Source organism: Danio rerio, chromosome 6, assembly GCF_049306965.1.
Source record: "Danio rerio strain Tuebingen ecotype United States chromosome 6, GRCz12tu, whole genome shotgun sequence".
NCBI lineage: Eukaryota > Metazoa > Chordata > Actinopteri > Cypriniformes > Danionidae > Danio > Danio rerio.
The window spans coordinates 8,572,131-8,590,594 of NC_133181.1; the positions used below are offsets into that span (position 1 = coordinate 8,572,131).

Here is an 18,464-nt window from a genome sequence, read left to right on the forward strand (position 1 = left end):
GTCAACCCATACTAGTTTCTCATAACGTCATAACCAACTAAATGCTCTATCTGACATGCCCCGCCCCACTCAAGACGACCACTATTTAGAGAGCTATGAAAAAGCAAAATCATATTGGCTCTTTTTTAAGGGGAGGAGCTACACTGTCCCGCCCTCTTTTAGTGTTTCATTTAAGATTGTGTCAAATATTGAATCAAAATGCACAATTCAAAGCACTTCACGGGACCTTTAGATTAAACATTGTGACAGAAATATAGGCCTATTCATTTTACATGAGATAATACTTTCCAATGTAAAATAAAAAGGATGCATTTACTAAAATTCATCAGTAAGTAGCAGAAATAAAATGTTGTTTAAAAGTATTTTTTTATATTTAAATATGATTATAATTTAAAAATGATTTAATGTATACATTTTATTTTTAAGTTTATTTGACTTTGTAAATACAATTTTGTTAAATTACTATAGCTAAAATGGGGGGGGGGGGGGAAATTAAATGGAACTTATGGGCAAAGGATTAACTTTTTTAAGATTAGACTTTTGCAGATGCGCACATTGCGATATCAATGCTAAAACGATATATTGTTCAGCCCTAATGCATTTCTTGAGTCACCAATTGCTTATATAGACTCATTTTCATTTTGTTCCTGTATATTTTTTTAATCATTTGCAAACTTAAATCCAGAGTACTTGTGAAATATCCTCCCACCACAGAGTTTAATGCTTATCATATGTTGCAGACGGAACTGGACAATGTTTCATGCCTTTTAGAAGATGCCGAGAAGAAGGGAATCAAACTGACCAAAGACGTCTCCAGTCTAGAGAGTCAGCTTCAGGATACTCAGGTAAAGTGTCTCTGACCACAGGACATCCACTTGCTAAATCTACTTTCTAATGTACAAGATTGATGCTCATTATGTTCCAGCATGTACTTCACTGTTGAACCTGCAATAGAAAAGACTGCACAGAACTAATGCAAACCGTTTATTTGTGTGTGTGTGTGTGTGTGTGTGTGTGTGTGTGTGTGTGTGTGTGTGTGTGTGTGTGTGTGTGTGTGTGTGTGTGTGTGTGTGTGTGTGTGTGTGTGTGTGTGTGTGTGTGTGTGTGTGGTGTGTGTGTGTGTGTGTAGGAGTTGCTTCAAGAGGAGACGCGTCAGAAGCTGAACCTGAGCAGCCGTATTCGTCAGCTGGAGGAGGAGAAAAACAATCTTTTGGAGCAGCAGGAGGAGGAAGAGGAGTCACGAAAGAACCTAGAGAAACAACTGGCAACACTACAAGCCCAGGTACACACAATCACTAACAGAAAAAAACTGATTAACCAGTATTGCCTCACATACAACCAATGCATCAATTTACATATTCTTTTAAATGGTCAAGGACTGCCTTTTCCAAACTTTTGTACTCCTCTCTAAGGCCTGCTCATGAGGTTATCAATACTTTTACATAAACAACTACATAATTTACAAGAAATAGGCCACATAGATTGAATAGAATTGGCTAATTGTAGACTCCAAAGTCAATGACCGCTGCTATGATTGGGTAACCATTTTAGGAACAAAAAAGGCAGTCGTTTTAAATCCTCGTTTTTTTGGGTAGCTGGTGGAGACCAAGAAGAAGCTGGAGGATGATGTTGGAGCCCTTGAGGGTCTGGAGGAGGTCAAGAGGAAGCTACAGAAGGACATGGAGGTGACCAGTCAGAAGCTGGAGGAAAAGGCCATTGCTTTTGACAAGCTGGAGAAAACCAAGAATAGGCTGCAGCAGGAGCTGGATGACCTCATGGTGGACCTAGACCATCAGAGACAGATCGTCTCAAACCTAGAGAAGAAACAGAAGAAGTTTGACCAGGTAAGTGTCAGTTTTGGTTAAAGGAAAGCAATTTGAAATGAAAGTAACTTACCCATCCTTATACTGTTAAACCAATGGGATTTTCATCCCTGATTGCTCAAATAAAGATATTTTTGATAGTCCTTTCCACCACAACGTTGCTCACATATTTTTAAGGCTTAAAATTGTTTCATGGGTTTACAAAGTTGATTGTATATCATATATACGTCGAACAGAAATATATTAATAACAAGTAAAGAGTCTTTAATGTTTCAAATAACATAAAAATAAAGTATGAAAATAAAAGTTTGTATTATTCCATCATTATTCAGCATTGCAGATATGACTATAAAATTAAAGAATATACATACAGTTGAAGTCAGAATTATTAGCCCCCTTTTGATTTTATTTTTATTTTTTTATATTTCCCAAATGATGATTAACAGAGCAAGGAAATTTTCACAGTATGTCTGATAATATTTTTTCTTCTGGAAAAAGTCTTATTTGTTTTATTTCGGCTAGAATAAAAGCAGTTATTAATTTTTTAAAAAACATTTTTGGGACAAAATTATTAGCCCCTTTAGGATATTATTTTTTTCAATAATCTACAGAACAAACCATCGTTATACAATAACTTGCCTAATTACCCTAACCTGCCTAGTTTACCTTATTAACCTAGTTAAGCCTTTAAATGTCACTTTAAGCTGTATAGAAGTGTCTTGAAAAATATCAAGTAAAATACGTTTTACTGTCATCATGGCAAATATAGAATAAATCCGTTATTAGAAATAAGTTTTAAAACTATTATGCTTAGAAATGTGCTGAAACAATCTTCCCTCCATTAAACAGAAATTGGTGAAAAAAATAAACAGGGGTGCTAATAATTCAGGGGGGCTAATAATTCTGACTTCAACTGTATTACCCGTACTTAAAATATATAAAAGATTACATCATCATACTTAATTTTAATGAAAAACTTTTTTGCTGGCAAATGAGTAAAACCTAGTCGTTTTAAAGTTGGTGGCAAATTGCTAAGAATTTAAATTGCAAATAGTATATGAGGCAGCATTTTCATTCATAGGGCATTTGCAAAGAAAACTAATCTAATTAGTTTACAAATCAAGTAATGCGTAATAAAATTAAATGACACAGGAAATGTATTTAACACACAAAGAAAAGGGGAAGGTGTAGAAAGGCAGTGAAAGCCCAGACAGCAGTTAAAATCTTTTAGTAGATCTTCAGCACCCATCTGTAACTGAATATTAGCTGCTTCAGTCCAACATCTGCATTATCAGGATGATGAACCCCGGTGGACATTTCAGCAAGACAATGATCCAAACGCACAGCCAAGCTAACTCTCATATGCTTTCAGAAAAAGAAAATAGAGCTGTTGAGTGGCCCTGGCAATCACCTAACTTGAATCCGATAGAGATTACTAATCAAAGATCAGATTTGATAGACAGAACCATCATGACTTCATTCTCTTTATGAGAGGTATCTTAAAGCTCACCAAAAAAGCCTTTTATATAAAGTATTAAATACATCTCAGTAGTTCAGCACTTTCTCCTTGTGTCATGGTTACTCATTTTTCAGATTTTTTTTTGTTGTTTAATTTTTATGTTTGTATTGCATTTACATTTAGTCATTTAGCAGACGCTTTTATCCAAAGCGACTTACAAATGAGGACAAGGAAGCAATTTACACCGCTATAAGAGCAACAATGAATAAGCTGTAGGCAAGTTTCAGGTCTGTAAAGTCTAAAGCCTGATTTATACTTCTGCGTCAAACACCGGCGTATGCTACGGCGCTGACGCATAGCCCTTCGCCGTGGCCATCGCCGTCACTGACGTGCACCTCTCAAAAAATGTAACTACACGTCGCAACGACGCGTAGCATAAGCTCTGTGATTGGTCGGCTTGGTAGCGCTGACGAGTCTGGGCGGGACCGAGAGGCGCGCGAATGGCGCGACGCCGCGCGAGCGATTGTTTACAAGTGTGGAGTCCCGTGAAGGAGCTCCGGATGGAAAGTTTTGTTTTGTGTTTACCTCATAGTTAAAGTTGTTGCACGTCCGCCGGTTCCTGCCTCAAAATGAGCGAGTTTGAGCCACTTGTACATCCCGGAAGTGTTCAGGAAATGCAAAAAAGTAGCGAAGAAACTTGACACAGAGGAACATTTACACCTCACTGCCAACTAGCGTTTCGGAAGTGTTAATGCAGACCGGCAGAGACAGCGCGCAGAAGTATAAATGCACAGCCACGCGCGTTGCCTGCGCCGTGGGTTACGCCGGTCACCTGACGCAGAAGTATAAATCAGGCTTAAGAAGGAAAGCATTAGTAATATATATATATATATATATTTTTTTTTTAATTAGTGGTATATCCAGAGAGGCAATTGCAGATTAGGAAGTTAAGTGGAGAATAAATAGTGGAGTTTTTAGTCGTTTCTTGAAGACAGCGAGTGACTTTGCCATTCTGATGCAGTTAGGGAGTTCATTCCACCAACTGGGCAGATTGAATGTGAGAGTTCGGGAAAGTGATTTTCTTTCCTCTTTGGGATGGAACCACAAGGCGACGTTCAGAACGCAAGTTTCTGGAGGGCACATAAATATGCAGAAGTGAGAGCAGATAAGAAGGGGCGCAGCCAGAAATCGCTTTGTAAGCAAACATCAGAGCTTTGAATTTGATGCGAGCAACAACTGGCAGCCAGTGCAAACGGATGAGCAGCGGAGTGACATGTGCTCTTTTAGGTTCATTAAAGACCACTCGTGCTGCTGCGTTCTGAAACAGCTGAAGAGGCTTGATAGAGTTAGCTGGAAGCCCCGCTAGTAGAGAGTTGCAGTAATCCAGTCTGGTGAGAACAAGAGCTTGAACAAGGAGTTGAGCTGCATGTTCAGATAAGAAGGGTCGGATCTTTCTGATGTTATAGAGTGCGAATCTGCACGATCGAGCAGTTCTAAAAAATGTGGTCAATTGTTTGGGTTTTTACCAAAATCTGGTTCAATTTCATGTCAACAGCTCCTAACAAAAGCGTAATGTGTTCAATGCATATTTATGTTCTTTTAGTGAATGGACCGAAATCTCACGTTTCATTAAAGCAATCTGCTAAGGTGATCAACAAAAAAAATCATGTGTTTATAAGTAAATTAAGTGGCATGAGGGTGATCAACTAATGGCAGAACTTTATTTGTTGGTGGACTATCTCGTGTGAAGTTTTTATTTGTATATAGTTTAGATATACAGTTTATTTTTTCCATTGGAGCCTTTAAAACTGCTGACAATAATAAGTGCATGTGTAAATGTGTGTGACAGATGCTGGCGGAGGAGAAGACCATCTCTGCGCGTTACGCTGAGGAGCGGGACCGTGCCGAGGCCGAGGCTCGAGAGAAGGACACCAAAGCTCTGTCTATGGCCCGAGCCCTGGATGAAGCTCTGGAGGCTAAAGAGGAATTCGAGAGACTCAACAAGCAGCTCAGAGCTGAGATGGAGGATCTGATCAGCTCCAAGGATGACGTAGGCAAAAACGTAAGTCACTGTGGCCACGTTCACTAAACCATATGTGCATAGTTTTAGGGTGCACAGACCATACACAAAACATGTTCAGCAGATGCAAGGGGAAAATTGACAATGCAACTAAACATTCGCTCCCAGTGATTTATTTCATTGGTGACTCAATAGTCTTTACTCAATAGTCTTGCCAGATATTGCTAGAAAAACTTTGCTAGAGAAATATGAGCAAAGACATAATAAACATAAACCCTAATGCTTTATCTTGTCACCTCATAATAAGTGGACAGGATTTCAAACATATAAACAAAAAAAAACTTGTGGCAAAGGTGATTTAGATGTAAAAATTGACCAAAACAATCCTAGGGTAATCACTTTTATATTGCAGAAAGTGCAGATGTCAAATAGATGAGATGAGTTTAATTGCCACAGTGTTAATCATCGCGTTTCCCAAGAGTCAAGTACACACAATTGGACAATTTGTGGGTTTTACGGTTTCAATCCCGTTTCTTTAAACGCAGCTGTCACTCCTGTATCGTTAATCTATGTACTTGTCCAGACTATTTATGAGTGATTGATTATGAGTGTAATTAAGTAGGTTCTGTTTACTCCATGTATGGTGATGGTTGAAGTCATTATTAGCGTTTGAATCGTTTTTGGTGTTTTGTAAACTGCAGATTGTGTTTTGAGAGCTCATAATGTGCTCACACCCTTCGGCATGTGTTAAACGAGTGTGATAAAGCAAGTTTCAGGTGTCAAGTAATTTGCCTGTCATCACTGCCACCAGAATATGTAGCAAGATGCAAAAATAAGCCTGTCAGAACATTTGCATTGTTAGTATTACAGCATGAAAGATTGGAGACTATAATTAATTTTGTTTAATACTAAATCCTGACTTTTTTTTAATGACGAAACGAGTTTAGCATATCTTTAGCTTACTAGAACTAATTTGGACAGAAAGTACAGCCAATCAATCGTTTTAAATCCTATGCAAGTGTAATAAAGTGGTAAACTTGACCAGGGATGCGTTTCCGAAAACCATCGTTAGTCAACTAAGGTCGCAAGTTCCGTCGTTACAAACATAGTTGGTTGATTTGGCATTTCTCAAATCCATCGTTCCAACGAACATTCGCTAACTGCGTTGCAAACTTGTATGCTTGCAACTACACCTCTGGGGCTGTTGTTAGAAACATAGTTCCTGGCTGTGTTCTATTCCCAGTTATCCTCCCTATGTTTTATCGATCTTCATGTTTACAATTGCGCTCTCTTTGCAGTGCACTTTTTTTTTTTTTTTTTTTTTGAACATTGATGTCATTTTGAACACAAACGTGGCTCATGACAAAGCTATTGGTAACCTATTATTAAAAAATCTGAATTTATGTTACATCTCTAAAGCTTGTGAAAACAAAAAACACAGCATACGTTAATGCTTTTCATTTATAGTAGGTTATTTATTAAGTATCTGTCTGTATATGTCATGGGCCTGTAGGTTAGACCATTTCTGCAGTGGTTTGCATGTGTCTAATTGTAAAAGTAGGCTTGAAAAAAAAAATAAGTAAACAATATCATACTTAATTATAAAAATCATCATCATCATTGATGTTATCATTAAAGTAGGATTTGTTTTTTTTCCCTAATAAATAATACATATTCAATTTCATTTATTAAAAAATTGCCTCATTATTTATTTATTTATATGATTTATATATGATTATATTAGAATACGTGTTAGAGTTTGTAAGTGATTTTAAGTTTTAGAATAGAAAATGTAACGTTCTCAGTAATATTTGTAAAGGAAACACCGGCCCTATATGTGCCATTTACACGTATTTAAATAAATATGGAAAGCAAGTGCATGTTTTTACCAAAACTAATATTGGATTTTTTTTAAATGCGTGTGTGTGTAAAACAATATTATTTGTACAAAGAAATTATGGGGTTCTTCTCTAAAGAAGTTGTTACCACCCTGTTTTGAACATAAATATGGGCATTTTTCGTTATAACTAACGTGGTTTAAACGATGGATCTGCAGTAGAAACTACGGGTTTGGGAAACACTCATCACTACATCGCTCTTTTCTCAAACTATGCATCATACTATGATAGTTTAGCCATGAGTTACGTCGTTGTTTGGGAAACGCATTCCAGATGTGAAATTCCTATTCTTGAAAAATGGAAATCTTGGAAATAAGGGATTAAAACAGACCAAAAAAAGTCATTGTCATTTATTGTTAAGAAAGAGTGGCAACTGTTCGTCACATTGTGATCATCACTGTGTATTCATTTCCGTTGTAAAACGTGCAGGTCCACGAGCTGGAGAAATCTAAGCGGACTCTGGAGCAGCAGGTGGAGGAGATGCGCACTCAGCTGGAGGAGCTGGAGGACGAGCTGCAGGCCACTGAAGATGCCAAGCTGCGTCTGGAGGTCAACATGCAGGCCATGAAGGCCCAGTTTGACCGAGACCTGCAGGCCAGAGATGAGCAGAACGAGGAGAAGAAGAGGGCGCTGGTTAAACAGGTCTGTGACATGTACAGTTTACCAATTAAAAAACTGTGATTGAAAATAATAATTCAGAAGGATTTTATTTCATTTATTTATTTAATAGTTACTGGCGTCAGTTCCTATGAACTTTTATTTTTTAATGTTAAACATTATTCTTTCATTTGGCTTTCTAAAATTGTTAAACAGATGAAGTTTTTAGTTGTTGGATGGCTTTTTAGAGTTGAAGATTTGATCTATAATTTGAATTGAAATTTTTACTTGAATTGAAAACTATCTGATGTTCCGAGGGTATATTTTTAAGAATGGACATGATATTTTATGCTAAAACTCATTAGGCTATTAAAATCATGTTTAATTCTGTAATTATATCAAAACTTTATTTTTGATGAGTAATCAACATTGCTATGAACTTGGTTTGTACACGATTTAAAGATGATTTTATTATATTCTTTTGTAATCCTAAGATTCTAAATTGCCAAATATTGTCCTATCCTAACAAAATCTCACTTATAAAAAGGGACGCTTATGTCTGTTTTTTTAGTTCTGGCTCACATTTATAAATTGTAATTGAACATTAATATTCTTGTGTTTCTGTTTCCTTTGAGAAACAACAATAAATGTGTGACAGCCTTCAAGAGTTTTCCTACAAGATAAACCTGTGTGTTTCTGTGATCTGGTTCAGTTTTTTTGATCCATGAGTCCTCTTGTCTTTAGGTGCGTGAGATGGAAGCAGAGCTGGAAGATGAGAGGAAGCAGAGAGCTCTTGCTGTTGCTGCAAAGAAGAAGCTGGAGATGGACCTGAAAGATGTGGAAGCTCAGATTGAGGCTGCAAACAAGGCCCGCGATGAAGCCATCAAACAACTACGAAAACTCCAGGTAAAATCTTTTCCTGAATGTTGCAGTTTAGAAATGTGATGACGCTGTAATGACCGTGAAAGTAATGACACAAAAAAGGATTTTAGACAACCACACTGCAATGGATTTGGTTCAGTCTGCAAAAGTTTAACATTTGGATTCTGACGGTATGATAGTTTGGATTAAAATATCACGATATTGTGATAACGGCTCTAAAATGTGTTCTTTTTAAATGTCTTTTAATTGAATAAACATTTAAAATATTTTAGTACAGTAAACATTAAAATAAATAATTGACTTTGACTGTTTTTATTAGTTTAAAAAGGTTTATTTACAACTTAAAAAGGCATCTTTTGGATATTTTTCTTTTCTTTGAATATGGACGATCCTTTTCTGCTGGAGATGCTGTTGCCCTAAAAAACTAAATAAAATGGTCGTAAAAAACACGTAAAAAAACAAAATGAAAAATTTGCATATACCATAGGAATGGTACGATAAAATAGAAAATTTTTGCAGTTTTTAAAACCTTGATTTTTACAAACTGTGGTAAACCTTGAAACCGGTTTTCATCCCATACCTTTTGTACTTTCATCCACACAACACTTTTTGTATAACGAGTAACAAAGTAGAAAAATCTCAAAATGCCATTCCAAGCGTAGCCATGTGGATAGACAAAGTGCCACTTTTTGTAAACGGTGACATCACAGCATCAAGTAACCAGAAGAAGCAAGAACGCTGCATGTAACTAGTGGCAACAACAATAAAGTCAGTTTACAGAGCTGTGTTAAATGTATTAATACAATTACAGCAAAACCTGGTAATGCTGTATTAACTATGAGGCATTCCACATTAAGTTACACGCATTCAGCATCATTCGTGTCTGTACTCGGTGCACTGAAGAAGGACTTGCTTGCTGCATTCTTCTTTGATTTGTGTGTCTGTGTTTGTTTACAGCACCACATATAGAGGTGGCTTGCAGTGGGGAAAATAGGTATTGAACATGTCATCATTTTTCTCAAAAAACATATTTCTAAAGGTGCTGTTGACTTTAAATTTTACCTGAATGTTAGTAATAACCAAAGAAATCCATATATGCAAAGAAAAAAAATCTAATTAGTTTACAAATGAAGTTACATGTAATAAAAAGAAATGACGCCAGAAGAAAGTATTGAACACATGAAGAAAGGGAGTTGCAGAAAGGCAGTGAAAGCCCAGACAGCAGCTGAAATCTCTTAGTAGTTCTTCAACATCCCTCTGCCCTTCCTCATTGTAAATGAATATTCGCTGCTTCAGTACAACATCTACATTATCAGGATGATTAAGATGTAACCAAGGTGGACATTTCAGCAAGACAATGATCCAAAACACAGCCAGGGAAACTGTCGAATGCTTTCAGAGAAAGAAAATCAAGCTGTGGAATGGCCAAGCCAATCACCTGACTTGAACCCAATATGAAATACAAAATAAATCTTAGATTCAATAGACAAGACCCACAGAACCATCAAGATTTTTACACTCTAATGAAGTCTCTGAAAAGCTCACAGCTGAGCAATTCATGTGACTTTATTCTCCATAAGTTAATAAATGTGTTTCAGTAGTTCAATACTTTCTTCTCGTGTCATTTCTTTGTTATTACACAGATTTAATCTCACAGATTTTTTTTTTTTGTTTAGTTTTATTTTGATGTTTGTATTGTTTGGGTTTTTACCAAAATCTGGTTTAATTCCATGTCAACAGCTCCTTCAGAAATATTATTCCCAGGAAAAAAACACATGTTCAATGCTTATTTTCCCTGCTGTATGTGTTGTACCGTTTTTAACCCAGTTTTTCCGTTTACAGCTGAACACTGAGATTTCTTGAAGTGATACATGTATGCATGCGAACATTTTACAGAATCCGTAAAAGACAACAAAACATGATCGTTGCTGTGTGGACGTAACCTTAAAAGCTTGTCACCGCTGCATTAGTCTTGGTCCAAAATGCGAGACGTATAGACGACAACATCTCTCTTTTCAACCAGGCTCAGATGAAGGACTACCAGAGGGAGCTGGAGGAGGCACGCACTTCACGAGACGAGATCTTCACTCAGTCTAAAGAGAACGAGAAGAAGCTCAAGAGTCTTGAGGCTGAGATTCTGCAGTTGCAAGAGGTAAACTGACACTTCTGAAGAGAACTGATGGTGTTAATTGAGATTAGTTTGTCTTGCAAATTCATGGTTCTGTTTCTGTGTTTTTAGGATCTGGCATCTTCAGAGAGAGCCAGACGCCACGCTGAGCAGGAAAGAGATGAACTTGCTGATGAGATCTCCAACAGCGCCTCTGGAAAGTAAGTCTTTGCTCTGTAAACTTCTTGCAGTGCATGTTTAGTTTAGTTTATTTGTTTACAGGGACAATGCACATTAATAAACACTAAAATGTGCCAGAAATAGTCAAGAATGGGTATTTTTAATTTGTAGACCCTTAACAGAATATTAAAAAAGTCATTCATTCATACATTTGATACATATCAGAGGTCACCACAGCGGAATGAACCACCAACTATTCCAGCATATGTTTTACACAGTGAATGCCCTTCCAGCTGCAACCCAGTACTGGGAAACACCCACACACTCTCACATTCACACACTCATACACTACAGCCAATTTTTGCTGACCCAATTCACCTGTACCACATGTCATTGGACTGTGGGGGAAACCGGAGCACCCGGAGGAAACCCACACCAACACGGGTGAACAAACTCCACACAGAAATGCACACTGGTCCACATTAAGCTGAAAGTGTTCTTCAATGTTGTTTCTGTTGTTTGCTCCAGCTTACCGTTGTTATTTCCGTCATCAGCACAGTTCATTTACGTCTGTGCACGCCATTCGTGTGTATCCTGATTTGAGTGAATGACGATTTGAACACTCCAACACTCCAAAACAAAAGGTCCCCTAGTTTGTGTGCATCCACCATAAACATTAACACTAATGGTGAATAGAAGTTCCTACAATAGGTTTGCATGCTTTATTGTGTAAGAGCCCTGGTGATCTTCCCAGGCTGTTTTAAACACTATTTCTGAGGGGAAGCTTCAAGCTTATGATGGCAAACAATTGTTTTCTGTCAGTTGACTTGCATAGATCAATTGCATAGTTTAAAACTTGCTGGAAATGGTGTGAAATTTGATGCATTGTGAGTTTTGAAAGTTATTTTAGTATCTCTTGCAAAGTACAATTAGATTTTTATTATGCAAATGTTGATTAAATACCATCAGAATTCATAGATTATGTAATGGAATGTTTAAATGTAGTCAACTGCAGTCTAAGGAATGCATAAAATATTCCTTTCTAATTTCCAAACTTATGCTTCTGAATAAAATATATATATATAAATAATGTTTGAATATAATAATAGACCTTTGAAATACAGGTTTGCATACATATTAACATTCAGCTGTTGTGAGAGAGAACATCTTTATCTTTAAGACAACTTAAAACAGTTATTTACCAAAGAGAGTTATTACAGGGTGTCCGCGGGGTCCTAAAAAGTATTAAAAGTTGATAAATCAATGTAGAGAAATTAAAGCCCCTTAAAACGTATTAAAGTCTTAAGCTATTTTGCAAGGTATTAAATCTGAGAGCATTTTTGATTATGCAACGTATGGTTATATGCTAAAGTTTGCCTGAATTAAATCTGTGAATATCAAGCTGCTTTGTTTTACTGCAGTAACCAAGGCATCACCATTATTTCTGCAGTTCTACATGCGCAAACCTGCTGAATCAGCTAGATTTAATATATTTTTATCGAGTATATGAATGATGTTTTAGTTTTGGATTAATTTCTTACATAAATATTTTGTAAATATCCTGCGTGTGACAACATGCCAAGGATGTTTTTTTTCTGTCTCTGTGTGCATTAAAAACCAAATCAAACCCATTTATTTTCATGCTCTAATAAATTTATCCTGTCTGGTTGGCACCAATAGCCTAGTGGTTAGTGCATCGACTTATAGTACCCAGGTTCTCGTGGCAACCCGAGTTCGATTCCTTTGCGGATCCTTCCCCTCTCTCTGCTCACCTTACTTTACTGTCTGTAAATCTCCACTGTCCGGTCATTAAAGGTGAAAACCCCAAAACAAAAGTATCCTGTCTGCTCTTATAGATGTCAACATTGTTTGAATGTTTTATTAAATATACAGTAAATGTTTACTAACTTGTATCCGTATGGCTTGATCAGTAAGTTCTAAATAATTTTTTTTACGTCTAACCTCCCATCCACAGAGGAGATACAATCTGACAGGATCTCTTCAGAAATCATCACATTTTCTTATTTTAAACGTTGTCAATAAAGTCTAATGATTATTGTCGTAGTTTTTCAAAAACATGTCTTAAACTCACTGAAATATTGTCTTGGAGGTCTTAAATCGTTTTAAGCAAGTCTTAATTTTCCATTGTTTATGTAAAGCTAGCCAATCAATTCAACATCTCAATAAAACTATTTATAACTAACACAGTAACAGTCTGTTGTGCATGCATTTAGTTTTAAAAGATTTTATGAAAGTTTTGTTGAAAAAAATGTATGCATACAACTAAGATCTGCTTGCTTTGACACATTATTTAAAATATGTGGCCAGGATATTATTTATTTTTGCTGGGCCATTAAAGCAAATCCTTTGTGTTTAGCCGGGTATAAGTTTAAAATGTCATCTTTATGGTCTTAAAAAGCTCTTAAAGTCTTACATTTGACTTGGTGAAACCTGCAGAAAGCCTGGTTTAGGTATTGTGCAGTTTTCATCTGTAATAAAGTCAGATTATTGAACAATGACATGAACAAGCATTTGTGCTTGTTTTTGTTCAGGGCAGCCCTGTTGGATGAGAAGAGGAGACTGGAGGCTCGTATCGCTCAGCTGGAGGAAGAGCTGGAGGAGGAACAGAGCAATATGGAGCTCCTGAACGACCGCTTCCGCAAGACCACTATGCAGGTGTGCAGTGCTCAGAACCCTGCTGTCATTATGAGCAATGTATTTGCAAAACTCTGCACCCTTGTGAGCTTTCTGTAGTTGGTGCAGAGAGCAAGCCCATGTAGGCCTGTCACTATAATCACTATATCGACTCATTGCACAACACATAGGCATGAGCTCAATCATTTTTGGTGATGTAATATATATATATATATATATATATATATATATATATACACAGTTGATGTCAGAATTATTAGCCCCCTTGAATTATTAGCACCCCGGTTTATTTTTTTCTCCAATTTCTGTTTAATTGAGGGAAGATTTTTTCAGCACATTTCTAAGCATAATAGTTTTAAAAACCTGTTTCTAATAACTGATTTATTTTATATTTGCCATGATGACAGTACATAATATTTTACTTGATATTTTTCAAGACACTTCTATACAGCTTAAAGTGACATTTAAAGGCTTAACTAGGTTAATAAGATGAACTAGACAGGTTAGGGTAATTAGGCAAGTTATTGTATAACGATGGTTTGTTTTGTAGACTATCGAAAAAAGAAATTGCTTAAAGGGGCTAATAATTTTGTCCCAAAAAGGATTTTTAAAAAATTAACGGCTTTTATTCAAACCGAAATAAAACAAATAAGACTTTCTCCAGAAGAAAAAATATTATCCGACATACTGTGAAAATTTCCTTGCTCTGTTAAACATAATTTGGGAAATGTTTAAAAATGAGAAAATAATTCAAAGGGGGGCGAATAATTCTGACTTAAACTGTATATATCCCATAGATTAATATCAACTCTAGTCACATATTAGCTGACTGTGTTTTACTGGAGGTGTCAGTGGGTTTGGTTAAAAAATACTTTAGTATTTACTGTAAATTACTTTGGTATACTTTCATGTGGGTGAGTGATGAATGACAATAGATCTAGTGGCAGATATGGCAGCCTCTATTACTTTTTAGCTTGCACTTTTTGTTAACATTCATTATTATTTATTAGTTCAGGATATATGTGTTTTCAATCATAAACAGATGTATCAATACAATGTTAACATATGCTTTCTCTGTGAATTTATATTTTAAGTTTTTACTCCGAATGTCTCATCCAAAGCGTTGGAATTGCTCTGTAGTTCTGATCTTTGTAAGTGTTTAGATGTTTAGTGAGAGCTGCTGTGTGTGAATGTTCAGGTGGACACCCTGAACACAGAGCTGGCAGGAGAGCGCAGCGCTGCACAGAAGAGTGAGAACGCACGTCAGCAGCTCGAGCGCCAGAACAAGGACTTAAAATCCAAGCTGCAGGAACTCGAGGGATCCGTCAAATCAAAGTTCAAGGCCTCTATCGCCGCCCTGGAGGCAAAGATCCTCCAGCTAGAGGAGCAGCTCGAACAGGAAGCAAAGTACGCAAACGTTTTCACAATCACTACTCAGAAATGAACCGATTGAGTTATTGTTTTCTCTAATACAACAGGTTACTTGAGTAAGGACATTTTTTATCAGTGTTTTGCTGAAGCTGAATGCTTGTCTGATCACAGGGAAAGAGCTGCAGCTAATAAGATTGTGCGTCGCACAGAGAAGAAGCTGAAGGAGGTGTTCATGCAGGTGGAGGACGAGCGGCGCCATGCAGACCAGTATAAAGAACAGGTGAGATGAAGCTTCTCGCACACTGCCAGTCAAAGCAAACGAAACACCTCTGACACCAGTGTTGTGTATGTTTAGATGGAAAAGGCCAACTCGCGCATGAAGCAGCTGAAGAGGCAGCTGGAGGAGGCTGAGGAGGAGGCGACGCGAGCAAACGCCTCCCGCAGGAAACTGCAGAGAGAGCTGGATGACGCCACTGAAGCCAGCGAGGGGCTGAGCCGAGAGGTCAACACACTCAAGAACAGACTCAGGTACACACACACACACTCATAGACTGATGTACTTTATAAATGGCCATTTATAAATCTATGTACAGAGGTGGGTAGAGTAACTAAAATGTACACTCAGGTAAAAGTACAAGAACTTGAGGACGTTTTTACTCAAGTACCAGTAACAATCTTTTTTTTTTTTTTTTTTTTTTTTTTTTTTTTTTTTTTAAACAGGACAGTGGTACTGGTATCTCGTAACAATATGTACAGCAGTTATTGTTACATTCTGACAAATGCATACAGATGCAAAAAGCAAAGACAAAGATAAAAGAAGATTATAAAACAAATTTAGAAAGACATGGTTATTGAGTATTTTCAAGGAAAATCCAGAAAGAGGACCAAATGCGCCAGAACACCTCAGATCTTTGATGTAGATCGTAAGTCAGTTTTTCCAGTGGTAGGAGTCTGATTGCCTGACTCAGCCACATATTGACTGAAGGTGTCTGCGCAGTTGACCACAATAACAATACATTTTTTGGCCAAATATATATAATAATTCGATATACATTATTTGTCATGATCAAGACACAGTTCCGATGTACAATTCAGAAGGTATACCTTTGGAGACGAAGCAAAAGTCTCTCCAGTTATTTTTTGAATCATTTTGGGAATCTCTTTCCAGTACATTTTAATTTTGTCACAGTCCCAAAATACATGCATAACTGTGCCAATGTCTAACTTGCATTTGAAACATAGCTGGGAACAATTGGGAAATATTCTATGGAAGCGAACTGGAGTTTGATAAATCCTGTGAATACATTTATAATTTTGCTCATGAACCGAATTGAAGTACTTTCGGGATTGATATTTGAGCAGGCAGATCCTCCTCATCACTAAAACTAGACCTCAGATCCTTTTCCCATATTGCCCTTAAAGAATCAAAGATTAAAGGGCCAGTATTACACAGCAATGTATATAATTCAGAGATCTTTTTTTTAATCATACATAAAGAAAAAAGCTGTTTTTCTATTTCAGTAAAAAAAATTGTATGTTACCTTCTTTTAACTGGAACTCTAAAAAGTGTCGAATTTGCAGGAATTTATAAAAATCTTTACTGGGAAGATTAAATTCCTGTCTTAACTGCTCAAATGATTTTATTTGGCCGTCATCGAATAGGTGACCTAATTCTGACACTCCAAGTCAAAAGGCCATTATTCTGTATTGTAGTGGGAAAATCAGGATTAAGGGTAATAGGTGACTTCAAGTAACAATCTTAAAAGTTACTTGAGTAAGAGTAAAAAAGTATCCAATGAAAACTTACTCAAGTAACTACTTACTTTTAATCTAATATCAGACCCGCAAGTTTTTTACTTTTCCACGATCTCTGAATCCAACACAAAATCAACAAAAAAACAACATTTTTTGTAATCCTGCAAAATTCTTAATTAACCGCAAAATAATTGCCAAAAATATAAATAATCTCATAAAGCATCCAATTCCAAACCATATAATCAAGTGATGTTCATTTCAGTTTGCAATTAATTGTTTTACATAACTCATAGATGTTGCATACGCAGCACATGCGATTGTATTCGAGTGTCTCTATAACAATGATGGCTTGTGGGTTTGAAAGACCCACCCTTCATTGACAGGTCCAGAATTGGTCCCCTATATGAACTCACTTATCCCATGTTTGACTTCTATGCTATCATAAATTAAGAAAATAACCAATCAAAGAAGGCTTTAAGACCAAGAGGACCCTTCTGTTGGATTATTATTACATTTGAATATTATGTGTGAATTATTCAAATGGTCAAATTCTGAAGTTGAATGAGCTGGCCAGTTTGTTATGTGCATATAGACTTCAGTTTTTAAATTTAAAACAAGTTTTAATAGATCCATAAAAAAGATTTTAATGATGGAGGATAATAAAAATTTATTTTAAAAATAAGAATCTTTTTAAATTTCTTTATTCTAAATATATAAAAACTTGCCGTTTAAATGTTACAAATTTAGCGTTAATTTACCTGTAAAAAAATTTATTCATGCGTTCCTCACTTGTGTTCCGAACCGTGAGTTGTGATCCGTACAATGTGATTTATAATGCATTGGATTTATGATTTGGGCAGTTTTGATGCACATTTTATTAACAGACACATTCAAGGTATGAGTAAATGTCATTTAAAAGGGTAGATGGCAGCAGTTCAATGTTGTGCTTGGCAGTTTCCTTTGAATACTATAAAAGAAAATAACATCTGATACATGATGAGGTGTGCATATGTGTGTAAATATGTCATGTGTCACATTTATAAATTGCTTGAACATTGAAAGTGTAAAGCTGGAATTATACTTGCGCCACATCGCGCACCTCTGCTGACTGCGCGTGCACCTTGTGAAACGGCCGGGGCTTTTATACTCGCCACGTTCGCCATTGTGATATTCTTTAAAAATACAGGAGGTGGTCAAAAGAAACCCACCGTAAAGTCAGACGGATAAACGGAGAAGTAGAAAGTTTCCGGAACTACGTCATATCATAATATAGTTCAGTATTTTTAAACTACTGATTTTGTATTGTTTTTATACATTATTTTAATGATTATAAGTATTTTATTATAACAATTCAAGATTTCAATATTTTTTTATCAAAATTCAAGATTTTTTTTATCAAATCACTTGCTTTTGTTCTTATCTTGACTAGATTTACCATTTAAAGTTTATTATAATATTAATCACAAGAGAACACGAGTTGCTTTACAAATATATTTTATTATGGCAAGAATAGAAGCAAAAAAAAAAAAAGATTTTTTTAGAAAAAGATTCTTCTTTCAGATTTAGCCCCTCCACAAATATATAAATCAGTGTTACCAGTGAAAAAATTTTTGTTAATTTGTAATTAATGACAACAGAACATGAGTTACTCTACAAATATATGTTTTATTATCACAAAAAAAGCACACTTACTAAAAAAATATAGATTTTTTTTTAG

The 18,464-nt window shown here is 36.2% G+C and overlaps 1 protein-coding gene across 11 annotated transcripts in view; it reads left to right on the plus strand.

Moving 5' to 3' along the window:
• The window catches only part of myh10 (myosin, heavy chain 10, non-muscle), a 121,179-nt gene that overhangs the window by 84,376 nt on the left and 18,339 nt on the right, over window positions 1-18,464 (plus strand). For all 11 annotated transcript variants that reach the window (XR_012407609.1, XR_012407612.1, XR_012407608.1 and 8 more), the window contains 12 exons: window positions 741-845; window positions 1,130-1,282; window positions 1,596-1,844; window positions 5,132-5,344; window positions 7,630-7,842; window positions 8,542-8,703; window positions 10,703-10,831; window positions 10,919-11,007; window positions 13,519-13,642; window positions 14,820-15,028; window positions 15,164-15,272; window positions 15,348-15,520. Coding sequence is in view for 6 of the 11 variants with exons in the window: in XM_009302145.5 (XP_009300420.1) it covers window positions 741-845; window positions 1,130-1,282; window positions 1,596-1,844; window positions 5,132-5,344; window positions 7,630-7,842; window positions 8,542-8,703; window positions 10,703-10,831; window positions 10,919-11,007; window positions 13,519-13,642; window positions 14,820-15,028; window positions 15,164-15,272; window positions 15,348-15,520 (1,928 nt within the window). In the remaining 5 variants the exon portion in view is untranslated. The remainder of the gene's footprint in view (window positions 1-740; window positions 846-1,129; window positions 1,283-1,595; window positions 1,845-5,131; window positions 5,345-7,629; window positions 7,843-8,541; window positions 8,704-10,702; window positions 10,832-10,918; window positions 11,008-13,518; window positions 13,643-14,819; window positions 15,029-15,163; window positions 15,273-15,347; window positions 15,521-18,464) is intronic.